This window comes from Mugil cephalus, chromosome 6, assembly GCF_022458985.1.
Source record: "Mugil cephalus isolate CIBA_MC_2020 chromosome 6, CIBA_Mcephalus_1.1, whole genome shotgun sequence".
Classification (NCBI taxonomy): domain Eukaryota; kingdom Metazoa; phylum Chordata; class Actinopteri; order Mugiliformes; family Mugilidae; genus Mugil; species Mugil cephalus.
The window spans coordinates 21,827,766-21,847,417 of NC_061775.1; the positions used below are offsets into that span (position 1 = coordinate 21,827,766).

At 45.7% G+C, this 19,652-nt stretch overlaps 1 protein-coding gene across 1 annotated transcript in view; it reads left to right on the forward strand.

Moving 5' to 3' along the window:
* The first annotated feature begins 537 nt into the window (after window positions 1-537).
* cachd1 (cache domain containing 1) overlaps window positions 538-19,652 on the forward strand; it is a 92,119-nt gene continuing 73,004 nt past the window's right edge. The window contains exon 1 of the mRNA XM_047587549.1: window positions 538-1,821. Coding sequence (XP_047443505.1) covers window positions 1,567-1,821 — 255 coding nt within the window. The 5' untranslated portion in view covers window positions 538-1,566. The remainder of the gene's footprint in view (window positions 1,822-19,652) is intronic.

The window sequence follows — 19,652 nt, forward strand, 5'->3', positions numbered from 1 at the left end:
CCACTTGGTTGCTGATGTGGTGTTTCATGTTGCACAGGTAGAACAATGTGTTTTGAGAGCGATCTGGAGAAGATGTGGGTAATAATTCCACAACCAACACATTGCACTTTGCCATTTGACAAATTGATGTTATAAAAGTATCAATTGCAGCGCACAATAGTGAAAGCGTTACATGCAGACAATTCTGAAACTATCCAGTACCCTCGTAAAAACCACAGGCTTTAAAGTTTTTATAATCCCCTCAAGATAGGTGGGAACTCTCAGTAGTTCCAAAACACCATTATGGTAACGAAAGAGGAAATGTGAGTAGTGTATCCAGTTGCTAGGTTTATTCATCCATGCAATAGTTACTCTAAATGCGGGGGAATTAGTTGTTAGAGGGCACATTTGAACGCCTCTTACGCTGGATAACTAGCTGAACAAAGTGTTTAATAAAATAAGATAAAATAACTGCAGTCATGCGACACTGACGGGACCCAGGGGTCCTTTTCTCTTTAATGTCTGTGGGGATGAAGGGGTGAAGGCGGTGGTGGGTATCTTGGTGGGTTTTTTATTAATCTTTTGTGTGAATTTACAAATGTGGCTCTCTCAGACAGCGGGTTTCCCCATTTTATTCACCCTTTTATACAGTTTATTTTCATATTCAGACAGAGATTCTTAGTATAGATGATTCTGCTTTTTCTTACGTACACAAAAAAGAACAAATTCATAATTTGACTAAAATTCACTTGAAAAGGTAATTAAATTATTTCCCTGGAAAATTTTTCATTTTGATAAGAAAAATGTGTTAAATTTGTATTTTGACATTCGCATTGGAAAATAAAATTTACAATTAAGTGACAAGTCACTTAATTCAGTCACTGACGACAAGTAAAACATCCAAAGGATTTTTTTTTTTTTTTTTTTGGCTTTCATCAAAAACCTTTTGAAGTGTGTGGAGGGGCGTTCGAGGAGAATCAGACACGTGATTTTCCTACGCATTTCCAAAAACGTTACCTTCAAAACTGGCAGCTTCTTAACATCTAACCGGAGGCTTACGTTGAGTTAATTATTCGGTCGATCGAAAAACAAAAGCTGGCCTCGTTTTAATTTGTTTTCCCGCGTCGGCCTCCTTCAAACTTGTCCTTTTCCCAGCGGCGACTGAATGCGTCACGGATCCCTGATCCTCCGGTGGAGAGATCCAGGCGCCGGGAGGACTCCTCGGCGTTTCCACGCCTCCCACTTTCACCCCCATTGTGGTGAATCTCCGGCTCACACACACACACACTTTGCCAGACTTCCAGGAGTTGGAGCCGACCGATCGAAGAGGGAACGCCGACGACCGTAAAAGAAAAAAACCAAAACCTGTCCTGTTTCCCCGCATGGATCTTCTTTCTTCTCGTGAGGGATTTCACGGAGCTGAGATGGTTCGCGTAGTCGGGAATTTTGGAGACTTGCGCCGGGGAGAAAGCGCTCGCGTACTCTACGCTGCAGAGTTGTAAAAAAGTTGTTTACCCCCTTGAAGTTTTATTCTTCCGCCGCCAGTTCGGACTCCGTGCTCCTCCAGCCTGGTAACCCACGGCCATCATGGCGAGGCGCACGGCGGGGGCACCTTTGGTTTTGAAGCCGAGTACGCGCGCCGCTCTCCGGGATGAACGCCCTCGCTGTGGCCGGGGCTCGCTGGCTTTCTCTTGGAGCTTCGTTTTGATCTCCTCGGCGCTCTTCTCTTCTTGCGGATATTGCGGCGCCGAGACGGAGTTTTCTATCCTGGAAGAAGCGCAAGTTCTGGCCGAGCAGATGAAGAAGCTGTCCTCTCAGGAGCTGGGAGTCTTCACTATGCAGGTAAAGGAAAAAAAAATGTTTTGTTTTTCTTTGGCAAACGGGCGTTTAATTTGCTTTGCGTAAAATCAAGATACTTGGGGGTTTAAAGATCAGTTTTTGCAGAAACTTGCTTGCAAAACAAACTCGCCGACCAACACGGCGATCTCCCAGCCGCACGTGGAAACTTTGTCGACAGAAATGTTGCTGTGTTACGAACCAAAATCCGTTCTTCAGTTGCAACAACTGGCTCTTTCTTTTGAAGTTGGGACGCATTTATCTGGGACATCAGTCACCGCGGAGGTTTAGTGTCTGGCCGGCTTCTGTTTTACCCTTCAGTGTAATCTCTCAAACATTCCATAAACCACCTCAGATACAGCTCCCCATTTAGTGGCGTGTTTGCATGTTCTGGGCAAACTGCGTCGTTTTATCACAATCAGGAGCCACAAATAAACCGTGGTCCTCGTCGGCTGCGTGCAGCTAATTACTGCCTGACTTTAGCTCTCAGGATTTGTGTCTGGCTGCAGAGATGTGCACATGTCGCTGTGTACACAAGGTAAGCCCTCCAGTCTGTATTTTATCTGGTTGATAAGCTGATATCCTGCACATTAAGCCACGGGGATAATTCAGTTTTAACTGCAGGCCCATCCACAGTTGATACAGTTAAATATTAAATGCAGACTATTCGATTTTTGCCTGCACATCATCAGAATAGGAACACCCAGTAACTGCAGCTAATCTTTTTAAATCTGTTGACTAATATCAATCAGTTTCCAAAGCATTTAACGATAATTTAATTGCCGATTTTACCTCCACATGATCCTAGAGCTCAAGGTCACACCTTCGGGTGAATGAAGTTCATCCTGCAGTCGCCCAGTGTGTTCAGATCCAGTGAAAATAAGGAGAAAAAGGCAAATATTTAACATTTAAGAGGTTGGAGTCTAGTATTTACGAATAATTTCTTATCAAATTTCTCTTGCATCTCTTGTCCCTGGCCTATTTGTGAAAGGTTTTCAGAGCTGGAACTCTGAGTTCAGAGATTTATCTGTTGCCTGGAAGTGTTTAAATCTGGAAGTGTTGGACCTCTGCTGCGACAAGTGGCGATTCAAAACGAGCCGGTCAGCACTGGAGAAATAGTTTTTTTTAAAACGAGTCGTCCGGGTTGAGCCGTTTTCATGCAATAACACCAAAGCGTTTAATCTGGCGTCTAATCTGACAGGATTTGCGGTTTGTTTCTTTGTTATGTGATATTGAACTGAGCACTTTATAAAAAAAAAAGAAAATTGGACAGCTGGATGGTGAAACGATGTCTAATGTGATACGAGGTTTGTGTATTTAGTAATTTCTTGCCATTTTAGAGATGAAACTTTTTTTTTTGATTGTTAAAATAACCAGACGACTCATTGACGGGGAGGAGCGGGACGCCCTAATTGCCTATGAAAACGCTACGTGAAGCCTTCACCCCCTCCTCTGCCGTGTCCATCCGTGCTGAGCTGCATTGAGCCACCAAATGGCAGGAGGTGCAGGGTGCAGCGGTGGCGGGTGCAGAGGGTGCGAGGACGAGGGGGGAGGTGTGGGTTGAGGTGGGGGGGGTGGAGGAGGAGGAGGAGGAGGTGTTTAGCACTTCAGAGGCGGAGCAGCTCGCAGGCCCCCGAACACAGAGGCGAGGCAGCGGGAGGGCCCCGGCCCCAAATGGTGTTTCATCTCCTTCCCTGCTTCCACGCTGAGCCGCCTTCATCCCAGCTCTGGGAGCCGGCTTTGAGGGCTCCCTCTGATCCCACCGGATCCGCCGTTGTCACCGCTCATCCCTCCCCGAGCTCCGGCTCACGCTCTCGCTGTCACATTTCTGCCTCTTCCCCGTCATCTCCTCCGCCGTTCCTCCTCCTCGCCCTCCCGCTCCCGCCGGTGTAAATACCGAGAATTAATGACTGCTTCCGTCTCAGATGAGGGCAAAGCGGTTCTCGGCAGCTACGGAGACGTAATTAAACCGAAACGGTTTCAGCTCTCTGCCAGCCTTCCTGACAGTGTTTATGACTGATTTGGGATTGGTGCGGCAGCAGACAAAACGCAGCGTTCAGTGTCATTATCCCCCCCCCCCTCTCAAATCTATCACGGGGAAAAGCCCTCAGAGCTCTCCTGTTGTTGTACAAGCTGTGAAAATGTGACTTGGCGTGAAGCTAATGCGAGCGCGATTGAAGTGGTGCATTCCGTGGATTCGGTTTTGTTTAACTGTACGAGACGCGCATCCAGTAAAAACAGCCTTCATCTGCATGTGAAAACAAACTGCGGGAGTCTGCGTGGACATCTGCTCGGACTGAGCTCCAGCCCGCAGGTGTGTCCGCTGAACCCGATCTTGTTATCTCCCTGCAGCTTTCCTTGTTTGTTACTTTATTTATTTATTTGTCTTACGAGGATGTGATTTCACATTTCGGCTCCTCCCGAACAAACTCTCGTCCGCTGACTTTGATTAAAATTCTAGTTGTTGGAGTTGCAGCTGGCATTCATTATCCCCGAGTGGAGCGTCCTGCTCTGTCTGCTTGAGCGCGGCGACATCCGCACGCAGCGCTCTAGCGCCGCTACTGTTCCAGGCGAACATCTGAGGGTTTCGCCATCGAGCGAACGACCCGGCATCTCCTTTTAAAAAAACGTAATTTTACCCCTCTCCACTCCGCCCCTCATTCTCTGGCAGATGTGTAATTTGAGGCTGAACTTGTCGGCGCGTCTGAGTCACTGGGTCAACCTTGTTCAATCTGTCATTGAGTAACTCTGCTGTCAGGGGATGTGAGCGCGCATAGTCGACACTTTGTTTGAGTTGATAGGTCCGCTTCTCAAAGCATTTTTATCCCCCTTGGAGTTCTTTTTTTTCTATCTTTTTCTATTATTCTGGTTCCCAACGTGGCAGCGTTTATAGTACCAGCATGTGTACGCAAGAGCTGATTACTGCAGCAACACAAATGCTGTCACTTTAAGCCACAGTTGCTCAACAAAGACAAAAGTTTCGGGGACTCCGCACAGTTTTTAAACTTAACATTTAGTCAGTGTATTATGTGCAGTAGTGAATTTCATGTTTCATTCACAGAGGACACTTCTTCTGTCTGATATTTAGTTGAAATGGACTTGGGTTTTATCAGCTGCTGATCTGGCGTAACGTTATGACCACTGCCAGGAGAAGTAGTTAACCGTGACCATCTTGTGACAGTACAATGTTCTGCTGAGAAGCGTTTGGACCTGGCATTCGTGTGGATGTTGCTAAGGGCGGACTCACACTAGGCAGTCGTGCCGTGTCCTTGCACGTTTGCCCCCTAGAGTCTGGATTCCATGGCTAGTGTGAGTGCAAGTGTACCATGCTTGAGTATGGTACACATCTCTGGCATGGTACACTTGGGCACGCATGTGCACAAGGACTGTTAAGCATGCGATGCACGAAACATGAAACGCATTCATGACGTAACCACGTAAGCGTGACGTATAAAGCCTGGTCAGAGGTGACCAGAGTGTTTGGTGCAGATTTGGGAAGAGGGTGGCATTCAGCAACGACGGGACAAGATGCAACGCTCTGTCGCACTGCTTTAAAAAAAAAAAAAGTCAACTGGTCCAGTGCACCATTAAACATGTAGCATACACCTGTAGCACCCACCTAGACCAGACCAGACCAGACCCCTCCGAATTCTGTGGAACAAGCCTGATCCACAGAGGCCCCTCCCCTCAACCCATAGGACAATAAGGGCCCCACTAACAATGTGTTTCCAGACATCACAGGACACCCTCAGAAGGCCCATGTCCATTCTCTGATGAGTCCCGGCTGTTAGAGACACATGGGAGACCTACGCAATATTAGGAAGCTGGTCATAATGTTATGCCTGATCAGTGTACATGGACAATATTTCTTTAAACTGATTGAAATAATATGATTAGATATTCCAACACAAGTGTTTACATGGAAGCTAAATGTCTCTGAAACAACAATCAGAAATATAACAGTTTTCTAACATCTCGTCGTTTTTCTACCTCCCACAAACTCGTTTGCCCTTCGTGGGGCAAACGTGCACGTAAAAGAATGCACCATCTGAGCTGATCAAGCATTTCCACAGTTTCAGGCGCCTGTGTCATAAGATTTACGCCGCCCCTCTCAGTCAGACTCAAAATTCTTTCAGAATGGGCTGGTTTGTTTACGGCTGGGGCGGTTATTATAAAAACGTGGGAATTTTTATTCACGCTAATCTGTTTTTCTGATTATTAGTGGAACGCGGGAATCCACGTGGGCATGGTAAATCATTTCTCCTGCCTGGCTCTTTCTGGCAGGTTTACGGCGTACGAATCAGAAACGTAAGGAAATATATTACTTCGCATCGTCTGAGTCATCATCCGCGGTTCAGATTTTGACCGCGTCTCTCGCTGAAACGCTGTGTGCAGCTAATGAGCGTTTCATGTCAGATTATTTGGAGCTTGAAGCAGGAGGTTCTTATTTGGGATTGAGCCTCAAATCTACATTATGAAAACAGAAAATCGCCTTTTTATATTTCGGGGTTATTAAAACGCACGAATGGAGCGGCTGTGTTCACGTGGCTGCCCTTTGGAGACGGGACCCGCGCTGCAAGTTTCAGCAGCGGAGGCTTAATCAGCTTAAACGTAAAGGCACGCGGAGGCTCTCGCCCAACACCGAAAGAGACGTTAAATGGTCCAAGGCCCAATAGTTTCTACTGAGAGGGTATTTACGCCCTAATGGCCGATTATTTATGAAGGATATTCCGCCGTGTTAGCTTTAAGGGCCCCAATCCAAGGAATAGTGTGGTTTGTTATTGAGGCTGCCTCGTCCAGTATCCCCGGCCCCCTAATAGAATATTGATAGTAATTTGAGGGCGGTGGATGTTTGTGTAGTAAAAGAGAAAATTGGGGGAGCTTTGGCTGTCTTTAGCTCATGATTTTTCTGGTTTGAGTTCGATCCAGTTGCGACAGTGCCCACATTTACGTTTCTCTTCTTGCTTTCTTTAACTTGGACTAGGCACTGTGTTTTTTTTTTTTTTTAACACCCCCCTAGTCTCTCTTTGTTTCCCGTTGCTTTTTGTTTTAATCTTATTTCCCCGCACTCTCTTTTATAGGCCTTCAGCCGCCGTGTTTCTGCTCTTCCCCTCGCTTTAATATTGAACCAGTTGCAGAGATAGGGAGGAGTTGGAGGGGGAGGATTTGAGGATATACAGCAGGACATCAGAATTCCTGCTAGGCTCTCTGCAGCACAGCTTCAAAGCCTCCTCGCCTCTTGCTGCATTGCTTGCATGGCTGTGTGCTCAAACAGTCAAGGTTACTATGAGCCTCACAAGCCCACTGCCTCAGCTTGAAATATATATTTCTCATCCGTACTTTTTTTTTTTTTTTGCTTGACATGTCCATGTATATCTTTCTGTCAATAAACATGATCCAATGTATTTAATGAACCACTATTTGATGCGTTCTGCTCAGCTAGATGTTTCCACGGTTGCTGTGTAGTGCATGTCTGCATGTTCAGTGGATTATGTTAGAACACATGTAACATGGATTCTGTGAGAGAACGAGGAAGGCGGTCACATAATATGACTTTTCCCAGTGCTGTAGACACATCCAAAAGTAATGCTTAGTAATCACCCTGAGTTCAAGCTAACTTTGACGTTAATTATTTTAGAAACCCAAACAACACATCCGCATCCAAGGCTCATTTAAAGTGCTGCGGGATTCAACGGCGTGACCTACGCACATAGCCAACCATGGTGGAAGACATTTATACTGGTGCGCTCATCAGCCTGGCTCACTCTGTAACAACTGCTCCCAAACACTAGTCGGCGCTGTGTCTTTTTGTCAGTCGGGTTCATTTTTGTTTCCTGCTTCGCTTTCAACAATGACGACTGAAATTTGTCCGAAGACGAGTCGTACAAATGTTAGCATCTTCCTACCTCCTCGGTTAACGTTTCCTCGACGTGTTCCATCTTCATTGGTCCAAAACCATCAATTGGAAAAATGTGGAGATGGAGAAGCAGCCTGAAATACTGAAGCATTAGCATGCTACTACCGAGCTAACCAGTCACAGCTCTTACAACCTGCATTGCCTCAACGCATAGTTACGTTTCTGGCGAGGTGCACGTCAGGCTATAGCATTAGCATCTGCGCTGTCGCCATGGCTACAGCTATGCTTAAACCGCCTATTGGACTTCTAATCTAATGTATTCATACCTCTGTTCAACCTTATTTTGGTTCAAACTTTGGAGTTTACTACTATTTACCATTCCGTGTGTAGGATGTTCAGGTTGACAGAGCTACAGGTGCTTTCCATTAGTCAGCCTTGAGCTGAACCGCGGGGTCAGAAACCTCCTTTTAACGCTGACCGTAAATCGCGATGAGCCTCAGTGTTTTATGAGCCCTTCGAGGCTGTGCTGAACTATCCTCACCTCTGTTCTTCTTCTTTTTTTCCCCCCATCTTTACGGTTTTTCCCCCCCAAACTGCTATTTCAGTAAAAGTTGTTTTTGGTTTGTTAAACTTCGCTTTCACATACAGCTATCGGATTCTCGGTCCCATGTTGCGGCTAATTCATGAATACTTTATAAGTCCACGCCACACTGTTTTGATTGTGTTATGCGCTTGTTTTTGCCTTTTTGCTGAATTCTAAATGGCAGCTCGAGTGATATGGTTGAGACTGTATTGCAAAGACATGAAAATTTCTTTAAATTTTTCTGGAAAGGAACTGGGCTTTTGCCAACAGCTGCCGAGTCCCACGTGGACGTGTGCAGTGTTTCAAACCAGGAATGGTTTCCATATCAGTCTCCAGAATTCCTGGCCCGTCCACGACCAGGGGAACGGCCCCGTTCTGTCGACCCTACCTTTATCTTCCCGTCACAATGCAGGAGAGAACGGCGCAGAAGAGCCATGGTTTTTATTAAATGTAGGGGGCTGCTTGTGGGTTTTGGCCTGTGTCCAGGCGCTGAGGGGCCCGGGCGCCCCTCGTATCCAGCCGCCTCAAACCGCAGTGTCTCCATCATCCAGACCGAACACGCTCCCGACGCGCTCAAGTCCACCGACTTGTTGGACGAGACTGAGAACCGACTGTCGAGGCTGTCGCACGAAAGACCCCGTTGATTCAGGGTGCAAGAAAAACAACGTTATCTCCAAATTTTGAATCTTAAATTTCTGCCTTCGTATCAGTGCCTTCTTATCACAGACTTGTAAGAAAACATAATCACGACCGAAAACATCATGTTCTCTCGTCGTCTGTTTTTCTTTGTCAATTTCCGTCCACGCAAGTGGCCTGACTTCAAGGATCACAGTCTTCAGACTGAAATATCGAAACAACCACTGAATGGATTGTCATTAGGATATCATTATAGATGAATCTTGCTGATCTTGGGGGGGTCCTGCAAATTTCTTTGGTGGCAGAAATCAGGCTGAAGATTTCCCTTATCTTTCTCAAATTCGGCGATTGCTGCAGCATTTGTATATTCACGTTTCTTAGACGGTGCATGTGAAACTGGATTCACGTGACGCAGTTTTCCGAGGTCTTATTGCGTCCCAAGTAACCCAGGTTATAAACGAGAAGACTAAACTTTACGGGGATACATTAGAAAGGTATAATTGCAAACAGGAGTCAAGCCTGGGACCAGTGTGGTCAAAAGAAGTGTGCGTGGTTTAAATGAACTCATAAAATGTAATTATACTCTACAGGCATTTTTAAGAAGTATAAAAACAATAAGAGTTTCTGAGTTTCTTTTAAAATATTTTTCTTCAGAATCCAGACACTGGCTTCCATTCGAGTTATAATATATACCTATGACTACCCTCCTAATATTGTGTAGGTCTCCCTTGTGTCTCCAAAACAGTTGTGATGTCCAAGCAGTTGACATGGGTCTTCTGAGGGTGTCCTCGTTTAAGTGCTCCCTACAGAACCTTGATTAATCTAGGATTTGGTGAATTTGGAGACCAAGTCAACACCTTGTGCTGTTTTTCATGTTTTCTTTTTAGTTGTTCTTAAACCGTTTTGTGTTTGCGAGTATCATTGCTATAGGTTGGGGTGCCTGGTCTGGTCTAGGTGGGTGGGTAGTACATGTCTAAGTAACAGCCACACGAGTGCCAGGTCAGACAATTTCCAGGCAAAACATTGAATTGTCCCAAGATGGTCCGTGTTCAGCGTTTTTACTTTTTAAACCGACCACAATAATGTCGAATATCTCCAAAGTCCACAGCTTCTCCATCTGGCATTATTCGGAGTCCATCTTTGCCCTTTTTTTCTTCATCAGCGTGCAGCCGTTCAGTGCTGCGTCAGAAGCTTCTTCTGAGATTTTCACCCACAGCGCTTGGACGACACCGCTCTCATTCATTTCAATCAAATCCCTTTAATTTTTTATTTTTTTTTGCCAGTGTAAGTACAGCCCAGTGCACCGTCTCTTGGCTCCTTGCTGGCCTGTGGTCAGGATGGAGCATGGGACTGATGTTCTTCCCTCTCTGCACCAGCTGTTGTGGTTTCAATCTGCCTGTACTGTCGTGGCCAGATCATTTATCTGCCCGGCTTTTTTTGATCCATTTCCCATATTCCTCAGTGGAAGGAGGCCCTCTCTCTGTTTGGCCTTGGCTGAAATTGGTTTTGCAGTGTTTTCTGCAGCCTCCTCTGCCTTAGCATACTTGCATCTGCTTTTGCTCACTCTTTGTCTTCGCCTGCTTGCATCTCGCACCGACCTGGCTCCTGTTAAGAATCTAGATGGAATGTTTCCTTGACTGCCATCTTAAGTGCAGTCAAGTTGAACATGGTCTGATTAGGGATTTTTTTTCCCGTCCTTTCAGCTGTAAACATTCTGACTTTATCAGCTTCGCCTGATATAAAGAACAGAATGGAACTTAAAACATCTCATCTGTGTTCACGTCGTGCCGTTTGCAAGCGCACGCATCTGTGGTCGTGTTGGTTTTGTGATGCACATAAACAATCACGGAGAGCTAAAATAAATTGCTAACTTAACAAATGTGTGCGATTCCAGTTTCTCCAGCTTTCTCAATAACCATTGTCTTTTGTACAGCCAAGCCCTCCAGTTTTTTTTTTTTTTTTTTTTTGAACGAAAAGTAGCTAACTCTGCCCTGCTTCTTAAAGAGTAGAACTAATGAACTGGCTGCGTTTAATCAGCTCATTCTCACTTTTTCTTAATGAATCCCTCTTTCTCCGTTGCCCCTCTCGCTCTTTATCTCCCATTCATTATTGCCCGCTCTGCCTCGTCCTTTCTTCGCGCGGCCTCTCATGCGCAAACAGACAAAAAAACCATAACAAATGCACTCGGTGCGCAAAAGAAAGGATCTTTATTGGTGATCTGAGCTTTGTTGGGGTGTTTTTTTTTTTTTTTTTTTTTTTTTTCCCCCCTCCCAGATTCCTGCCAGAGTTACTCGGTTAGCTCCAACCAACAGGGCTGACCTGGCAGTGTGAGCCCGGGGACCCCGGGCCACCCTTTAGTGAGTCAGTCCCTTCACTCGCCACAATGGGCAGGACTCAAAATGAACTCTGCCTGAAAGAGAGAAAGAGGGGAAAGGAAAGGGGCGGGGGCTTGTGGTGAAGGCAAAAGGGCCAGTGAGCAAAATACCCATTTGGGAGGGCAAGGAGGAATACAGGGACTAGCTCCCTCCCCCAGACAACATGCATTTGAAAGGCCCCCATCCCCCTCGGTGTGCACACACACTCCTGCAGAAGAGGCTTTGCATTCTCGATGAGAACGGAGTTGGAGCTCCCACTGTGGAGAAGCAGATCAGACTGTTTTCCATGCCCTTTTTTTTCTTCTTCTTCTCTTTTCTCTCATGCCTCTCTCTCAGGCGTCGCTGTCGCATTCACAAACTCACGGTAAACCCGAAAACTTCACAGTTGTCGGGAATCACATTTTCCGAGGTCGTTCCTGCATTTCCAGCCGCGTTTTCGTGCCGGCGCGCAGTGTTTTTTCGTATTTGGATAGGGCGAACATCTGACTGCGCACATGCAACGGGGCAGGCTTTCAGGGTCCTCATCGAGCCGAAAAAAAAACGAAATGCTAAATTAGGTGCAAGGGGGTGGAATGGAGGAAAAGTGCGAGAGATTGTGTGCAGCGGGGGCAGCCGGGATTTGGCAGGCGCTCATATTGTCGCATGCACACACACACAGACACACACACACTCACGCAAAGCACTGTCACAACTCTCTGCCGGTGAGGAATTATGACGCCTCTCAAACTCTAGGGTCACAGGGTCGTAGAGGTCAGCTCAGTTAGTCTAACTTTTATCTTCACAGCCATTTATAAGCAGGACGTCTGCTCCAATGAGAAATCGCGTAGATTAGAAACGATGAGTTGAAAATTTACATTTTCATTTTATTTAAAGGAGCATTCATTGAGTTTGTGACCACTTTTGGAGAAGCAAAACAAGCCAGCTGTTGCCTAACTAAGTTGTTGTGCTCGATGTGATCCTATGACGAAAGCTTGGTTTATATTTATGCGATGGATCTTTGCACTGCCTCTGTGGTAGCATACGCCAACGTCAGCATTTAAGCCATTGTTCTGTGATGCCGCTAAAATGCTAGCCTGGTCAGCTGTGTTGAGTTCTCTGAAAGAGACCGTTGAGAGGCGTGAACGTGGAGATGCATTTCAAGACGACCGCAGCTGTTTCGATGTGCGTCATTGCAAATAATGGTTGAATTTCTCGGGAGCTGCAGGTTGGACACAAGGTAGATGAAATGCAGAAACATAAATTTAAATCTGATTAAAATCTGGCAGCTTTTACGCCGATGAGACACTTTGGGGAGCGACACAAGGCCGGGGAGACCTGGGAAGAGAGAGTTTTTTTGGAGGAATTTGTTGGTAAAAACAAAGTTGGTTATACCCTTGGGATGTCACAAGGTCTTCCAGACACAACTTCCGAGTGTTCAGCCGAACTTGAATTTTGTCAATAGCGTAAACCATTGTGAGTTACAGTAATTCAAAAACGGACTACTGCCGTTCCGTTCGGTTTTAAAGGGTTAATTGTATGTGAACCCAAAAGGATTTCAACCAACTTTCAGGTGGTTCGCATTTTGCTTCTTATTACAAATAAGCGGCAACTGTTTGTTCCGCAGCGCCCGACCATTTAAGTTCTTTAAAATACACGGTGGTCCTTTGTGCCTCCAGCAGTCTGACGAGAATCCGTCTGCCTCTCTGTTCCCGGTTTCCTCTTCCGTCTATCTCCTCCGCCATCTTCATCTCGCGGCCGTGGGAGGTGAAAGCGTGTGAAAGCGAGTCCTGGGTCTTTTGTCTGCTGCCGGTGCGCCGCCTTTGAAGGCGAGTCAGGAAGTGACCTGGGCTAATGAGCTGAACTTTGGACTTTCTCCCTCGGTCTCTGTAAAACAAGGCCGGCCGGCACATGAAAAGAGACGCTGTGTTTTCGCTCTGACGGAGGGAGAGAAACGGCAAGGGAGAAAATGTTTGTTAATTAGGAGGCAGGGAGCTTCATGTGCGAGGTGAAAAAGACGGTAGACTCTGATTCGCCACCTTCAGCTTTCCAAACCAATGTAAACACCCTAAGTCCCACTCTTACGCTATCTCGATGTCAACCTATACACACATATACTTCACATAAACACATACTCGTATAAAGCTGCGTGTACATGAGTAGCCGCAGCTGTGTTTAGCTATCATTGTCTGGGAGCTCAGATGGGTGCCAAACAAGTGGCTTATTGGATCTAGGCTGACTCAAAAGTAATTGAAGAAGAGCATTAGGAAAAGCCGGGACGTTTTCGTCAGCTGGCACATCGACGTTACTCGCGCTCGCCAAAAGAATGCAAAGTCTCCGTTTGTTCCAGACACAAATACAATCCCGATTCCCTCATTTCGGCGTACAGATCCGGACGTATGTGCACATCTAGTATGGAGGTGCCGGTACAGCATGTTCAGTCTCTGCAGCAATTACTGTGGACTTTTCCTTCCCCGCTAGGATGTCAACCCAGCAGACAACGGAGCTCGTTTAAGCTGGATAACTGAGCCCTGAGGCTTTTAAAGTATTTCGCTCGGTTTCACAAACGATAGCCATAATGTCCCGCGCAAGGTTTCTGACTCATAAAAACATATTGCTCTTGTTGCATGGGGACCATCTTGAAATTTTCTTTGATTTTTTTTGATTTTTTTTCCCCCCAGCTCTCCGGCTGTGTTGCTGTGTCTGTCCAGATTCTCTTTGTGGTCTCCCTGTCTTAGATACAACAAACCGAGAAGGCTTGGGTATACTTGGAGATCAGGATTATCTGGTCTATTTTTGTACTTGTACCTTTTCTTCTTCTAAATGCAGTTATTATTAAGGTTGTATATGAACTAACCAGTTATGCATATCCAGAATTTAGTTTAAATGCTATTCATTGAACCCTTGTCAATGAGAAATACCTGTTCATTAAAATTAGATCTCGCACCTCAAGTGAGACCTGGTTGGAAAGCTGTGCCATCCCCTTTTAGTTCTGGGTTTATGGGTTCATACCTCATCACTGCCATTGTCTGAAAGGCGTGTTTTATTTCTGTGTAACACAGAATTACCTTCCAACGCCTCAGTCATGACTTCTCTGTCGAGCAAGTGTTGAATTTCACCAGATCCTTCCTGGTGGATCAACAAAACTGATGGATTGTCTCCCATTGTCTCCCACTGAAAAGAAACTGACAATCTGTGTTTGTGAAATCAGTACCAGCAATCTAACTGAGGGGTCTTAATGTTGAGCCGGTGGCCGACCAAGCTCGGCCGTTCCATCGCTTGAGCCTTCATTTGTATTTTTCCTCAGACAGCAGCCCCAGTTAACTCTTCCTGCGAGGACGCGGCGTTTCATCCAGCCTCTCGCCTTTCTTCTCCGCGCTCGGGCTCTGGTCTGTTGCCAGGTTTGGCTGGCTGGTGCCGCACCAGCTTCTCTTTCTCTGTGTGTCTAGCCAGACGTTGGCACCACGAGGCAGCCGGGGTTTCTGCTGGTATCTCTTGGCAGCGAAACAAGAGACAACATGCAGCGTTTCCCTAGAATTTGTAGAGCATTTAGGAATTGGTCATATGTCAGTGAATGTTGACAGAAAAAAAAAAATCCGTGCTGGTCATGTGCCTTTTGTCTGCAAGGTAACCTGCAGCGGAGTCCTCGCAAGAACTGCCTTATTTAAGATGACGATGTGAGCGCAATTTGCACATTTTTCCACACCCCTTATATTTTTTGTTTTTGCGACGACGTGGGACGATCGTCTTTAACCAGGTTTCTGGAAGTTGCCTCTGCACGCCAAGCATTAACCTCTCGGCGACTGGCGTAAAACTTAAACAACAATGGATGCAAAATGTCTGGCATTTGACACTGCGGTATTCTTTAACGTGAAGCACGTCACAGCCTTAGACCTGCTCTGCTTTCACGAGTGCCAGTCGCAGGGGCGCAGCCAGATCTCTTACCTTTTCCGGAAACGCTAATCCGTCAGTGTTACTCAGCCTATGTGTGAAAGGGCTGTTAGCCTGATACTGAGCTCTGTGGGAACAGGAACCTTGCGTGAATGTGTTCATTTTTTTCTGTTGTGCGAGGGTGTGTGTGTGTGTGTGTGTGTGTGTGTGTGTGTGTGTGTGTGTGTGTGTGTGTGTGTGTGTGCCTCTGCCCGTGTGTGTACAGGTGGTGTGTTGTTTTGCATTCCTTTGCTTGTGTGTCTACGGCTGGCTTAAAATAAATGGCAGAAAATGCCAATTGGCCGAGGCAGCACGGTGTGTGTGATTTTGACCAACTGTAGACAATGTTGCACACCAGAAATCACTACCACTGTGTGGTGTCAATGAAGTCTTGAGTCTAAACTCTAATCTGAAGACAATTGTCCATTGGGGAGAAAAAAAAAACACATATACACCGATCAGCCACAATATTAAAACCACTGACAGGAGAAGTAAATAATACAATGTTCGGCTGGGAAACTTCGCATTCATGTGGATGTTACTTAGACATCTACCACCCACCTAGACCAGACCAGATCCAGACATGGCCTCCAAATTCACAGGATCCCAAACTGATCGTGTGTCTGTGGGAAATGCAACTGTTGCACCTGTTTTGGAGGCACGAGGGAGAGCTACACAATATTAAACAGGTGGTCATAATGTTATGCCTGATCAGTTAATATAATTTGACAGTGGATCTCGCCTTCCTTTGCAGGGGTTGGAGACATGCACAGCAAAATCCATTAAAGATTCAACCATGCGCCAGAATATTTCAAGATGCTGCAATAGTCTAAGAATTTTAAGTCTCATGGTTTGTACAGCAAAAATAAAATGGGACTCCATAATATGCACGTAAAATATATATATATATATATATATATATATATATATATATATATATATATATATATATATATATATATATATAGGTTCTATAGGTGCCCCCAGTACCACCCACCGTCAGAATGTGAATATTATTTTGGTGTTTAATGAGGTGCCAAACCAAGCAGTTTGATTGACCGCTGCAGCAGGAATGCCAAACGGGAGACTCTTCTTTGAGAGGAGCTGTCATGTGTCTGCCGCACACATCATCACAGGAGCACTGCTCTCACTCTCCCCGCGTTCACAATAGCAAAGCCACCCGTCATTTACATACCAGAAACTCGTGAATGTCCTTGGGGAACTCTCTCTTCTTTTTTTTTTTTTTTTTTTTAAAAAAAAAAGCCCTCGCGCTCGAGCTTCTGCACACAGCAGTGATTGACTCATGAATCTGAATAGAGGAGATTTCCGATGTTTAGACAGCACAGTGCAAAAGAGAAAAAAAAAAAAAATGCATATTCGGTTGACATCTCCCACGGTTGACACGTTCGCAAAACACAGACTGTGTGGCTACACTATGTGTGTGTGTATATATATATATTGTTTTTTACTTTTGCACGTTGTGAGATTTGTGCATATGATTTTTAAACTTGAATTGCTCCGTGCTGCACCATACGAACCCTGTAGTTAACAGTGGGATATATAATGAGGGAGCGAGAATGAGCAGTGGGGATTTGCTGCAGGCTTGTACTTTCATTGATGATGAAACCGTGATTGATGCAACGAGTAGCTTCTTCTTCTCTCACGCTGGTGTGTGTGTGTGTGTGTGTGTGTGAAGGCTGCACACGCACCCGGAGAAACAACCTGACCTCGCCAGTCACGCTTCTTTAAATCATCCCGCATTATGGGCTTAGCGGTAACAAACATGGCTCCGCGGCCTCGACAGGGAACATTTCAAGTTCCTCTTCATTCAAGCGGATCCAGGAAGCAGAACTAGTTTATTTATTTTTGAATAATAGGGGAGACGAGTTTGTTTTGGTGTAGATCCTGCGGGGAGTAGTGGTTAGTTTAACACCTTAACCTGCCCTTTGGGGATTATTATGTTCACATGAGTACTGTGAATGTGAATTAAGAGAAAGGGAATGCGCCTTTATGGTCTATTTAACGTACTGTACGCTACAGGCCAAAAGTTTGGAAGCAATTTCAAGTTTCTGTTCACAATGCCTTTTTTTGATGTGCTCCATTTTCAGTTTACTTTTAGGTGTATTGGTGCATTGATGTTACCAGAACATTGCTGAATAAATGTCAGCAAAAGAAAAGAAGGGCCTAGTTTTAGAGTTGAGAAGATTTCTTCTTCTCTAATAAGCTGCTCTTTAAATAATACTCATGTTTATTTCGATGCATAGCATATCAATGAAACTATGATCTTTTATCTACTAATTTTATCTTGATTTCAAACTTTTGACCTGAAGTGTACATGCATCCACATTTAACCGCAACTGCCCACAGAACTGCTATGCCCACAGAACAGAAACAGCAATCAGCCACAACATTATAACCACCGACGTTGACCATCTTGTGACAATCCAAAGTTCTGCTGGGAAATGTTTGGACCTGGCATTTGTGTGGATGTGGATTTTTTTTTTTGCTTGGACACGTACCACCCACCTACAACATACCAGGCACCCCCACCACCCCGTAGCAATGACACTCCTTGATAGCGGCAGCCATCCCAAACGGTCTAGGAACAACCTCCAAATTCACTATATTCCGAAAGAAGGTGGTCACAATGTTACGGCAGTTACTTCACAACCTCGTCCGACTAGATTTCCGTTGGTTGGACAGTCAGTGGTGTTACTTTCGCAAGGAGAAAGCAGTGCGAGAGGACAGAGTACCCGAGCCGGTTTAAGTAACCCAACCTAGTGGAGATCTGTGACGTGTTTCTCAGGCTGCCGGTGGGATTCAACACTGTGTGTGGTGTGCACCGCTCAGCAGGGTTTTTCATTAGCCACGGTGTTACTGTTTAATGCATTTCTCGCGAGATGTGTGAACACTGACTGCACTTCACCTGCGCCCGAACCAGCAGGTGCACATTTCTAATCTTTCTGTTTTCATTTCTTTATCCCCTCTCGTCTCTTTCCCCACTTGCCTTTGACACTCTGACTCCCGAGCTTCTGCTACTCTGACTTTTTGAAATGGATGAGTCAGTTGGTGAAAAGGTTCAGTCATCAGCTGCTTAATCATCATTCATTTCCTCCTCTTCCTTTCATCCTCATCCCCCTTGTCTGCTTTCATTACGTTTTTTATTTTTGTTTGTTTTTCATATCGGGCAACTCTGCCGTGTCTCCTGAGGAAGTTGACTGATTGAACAGAGGAAAATTTGTGTACGTGGTTGAACTTTATGTGTGTACCTGGGCGTTGTGGTTTCCTGTCGCAAATGATGCTCGCGAATCGACAGCTCGTCTTTTCAGTCCGCCGGTGTAGACGGGTCAGGTGTCAAACTAGAATGGGGGAGAAAAAAAAACAACAACGTTTCGACTCGATTCTGCGACGTGTCGGCCGGTGTTATTTGTTCCGTCTTCATGTGTGCGTCCGTGACTTTGCATAAACGCGCCTTTTATGTGTATTCCTGTAATTTAACCAACCATGGGCTGATGTTTTCCTTCCTCGCCGCAGCTCCCAGGTTGCCTCCCCCGGCGCGCTGAGATGCCAACACAAATCCTGCGTCCAGTTAATCACTTCGTGTCGTAAAGATTAATGCGGCGCTGTGCTGCGCTGTGGCCGGCGTTGCCCTGCTCAGTAATGATGTTTTATTTTAGCAAAGGTGTCTTTTGAACGTTTCCTCCGCCGCTTTGTCGCTTTTATGTTACGGCCGTTTTATGTTCCAGTTGGTACTTGTTGCTCTGATCAGTGTGCTGGAGAATTGAGCGCCGCTATTGATGCAGGATATCCGGATAAAGCAGCTGTAGCATTAATTCTGCAGAGAGAGGAAGGCTTGTGTGGAGGCAACTGCGCGGTTGTCTTTTTATCTCGAGGAGCATATAAACTGAAAACCATCTGCACTGCTAGATATCCTTAACAGGACAAACACATGCTCATGTTTTATTGTGTCTTTCATGGCTACTTTGCCGTCTGGCAATTGAAAACTGGTGCATTTGCAGTCAGTTTGATTTATAAAGTGCTTTTCTACCTGTCGGTACTCAAAGTGCTTTAAGGCTCTTTTAAGGTGCTGCCGGACGTAGATGCCGTAACCTTTTGTTGTAGAATACGCCATTTGTATTTGTGCGCTCAGAGTCACTGTTGTGTCTTTTTGACAGTCTTTTACTTTTTGTTTCTAACTCCTGTTTCACCTTCAACAATGGCAACTGAAACTTTCACCGAAATTTCGCCGAAGACGAGCCACACTGATGTTTGTATCCCCTGAACCTCCCCCGTTAACCTTTCCCCGACGTGTCCCATCTTTCCCGATCCAGTTGGGGAAATGGAGAAGCAGTCGGACGTCAATTCGACGCACGTTCACGCATCGGTGCCGTGCTCTGGGATCAACTGTGGGTTCACTGTCTTGCTCAAGGACACTTTGGCGTGTAGCATGTTCCCCGGACCAAACCGCTAACCCTCTGGC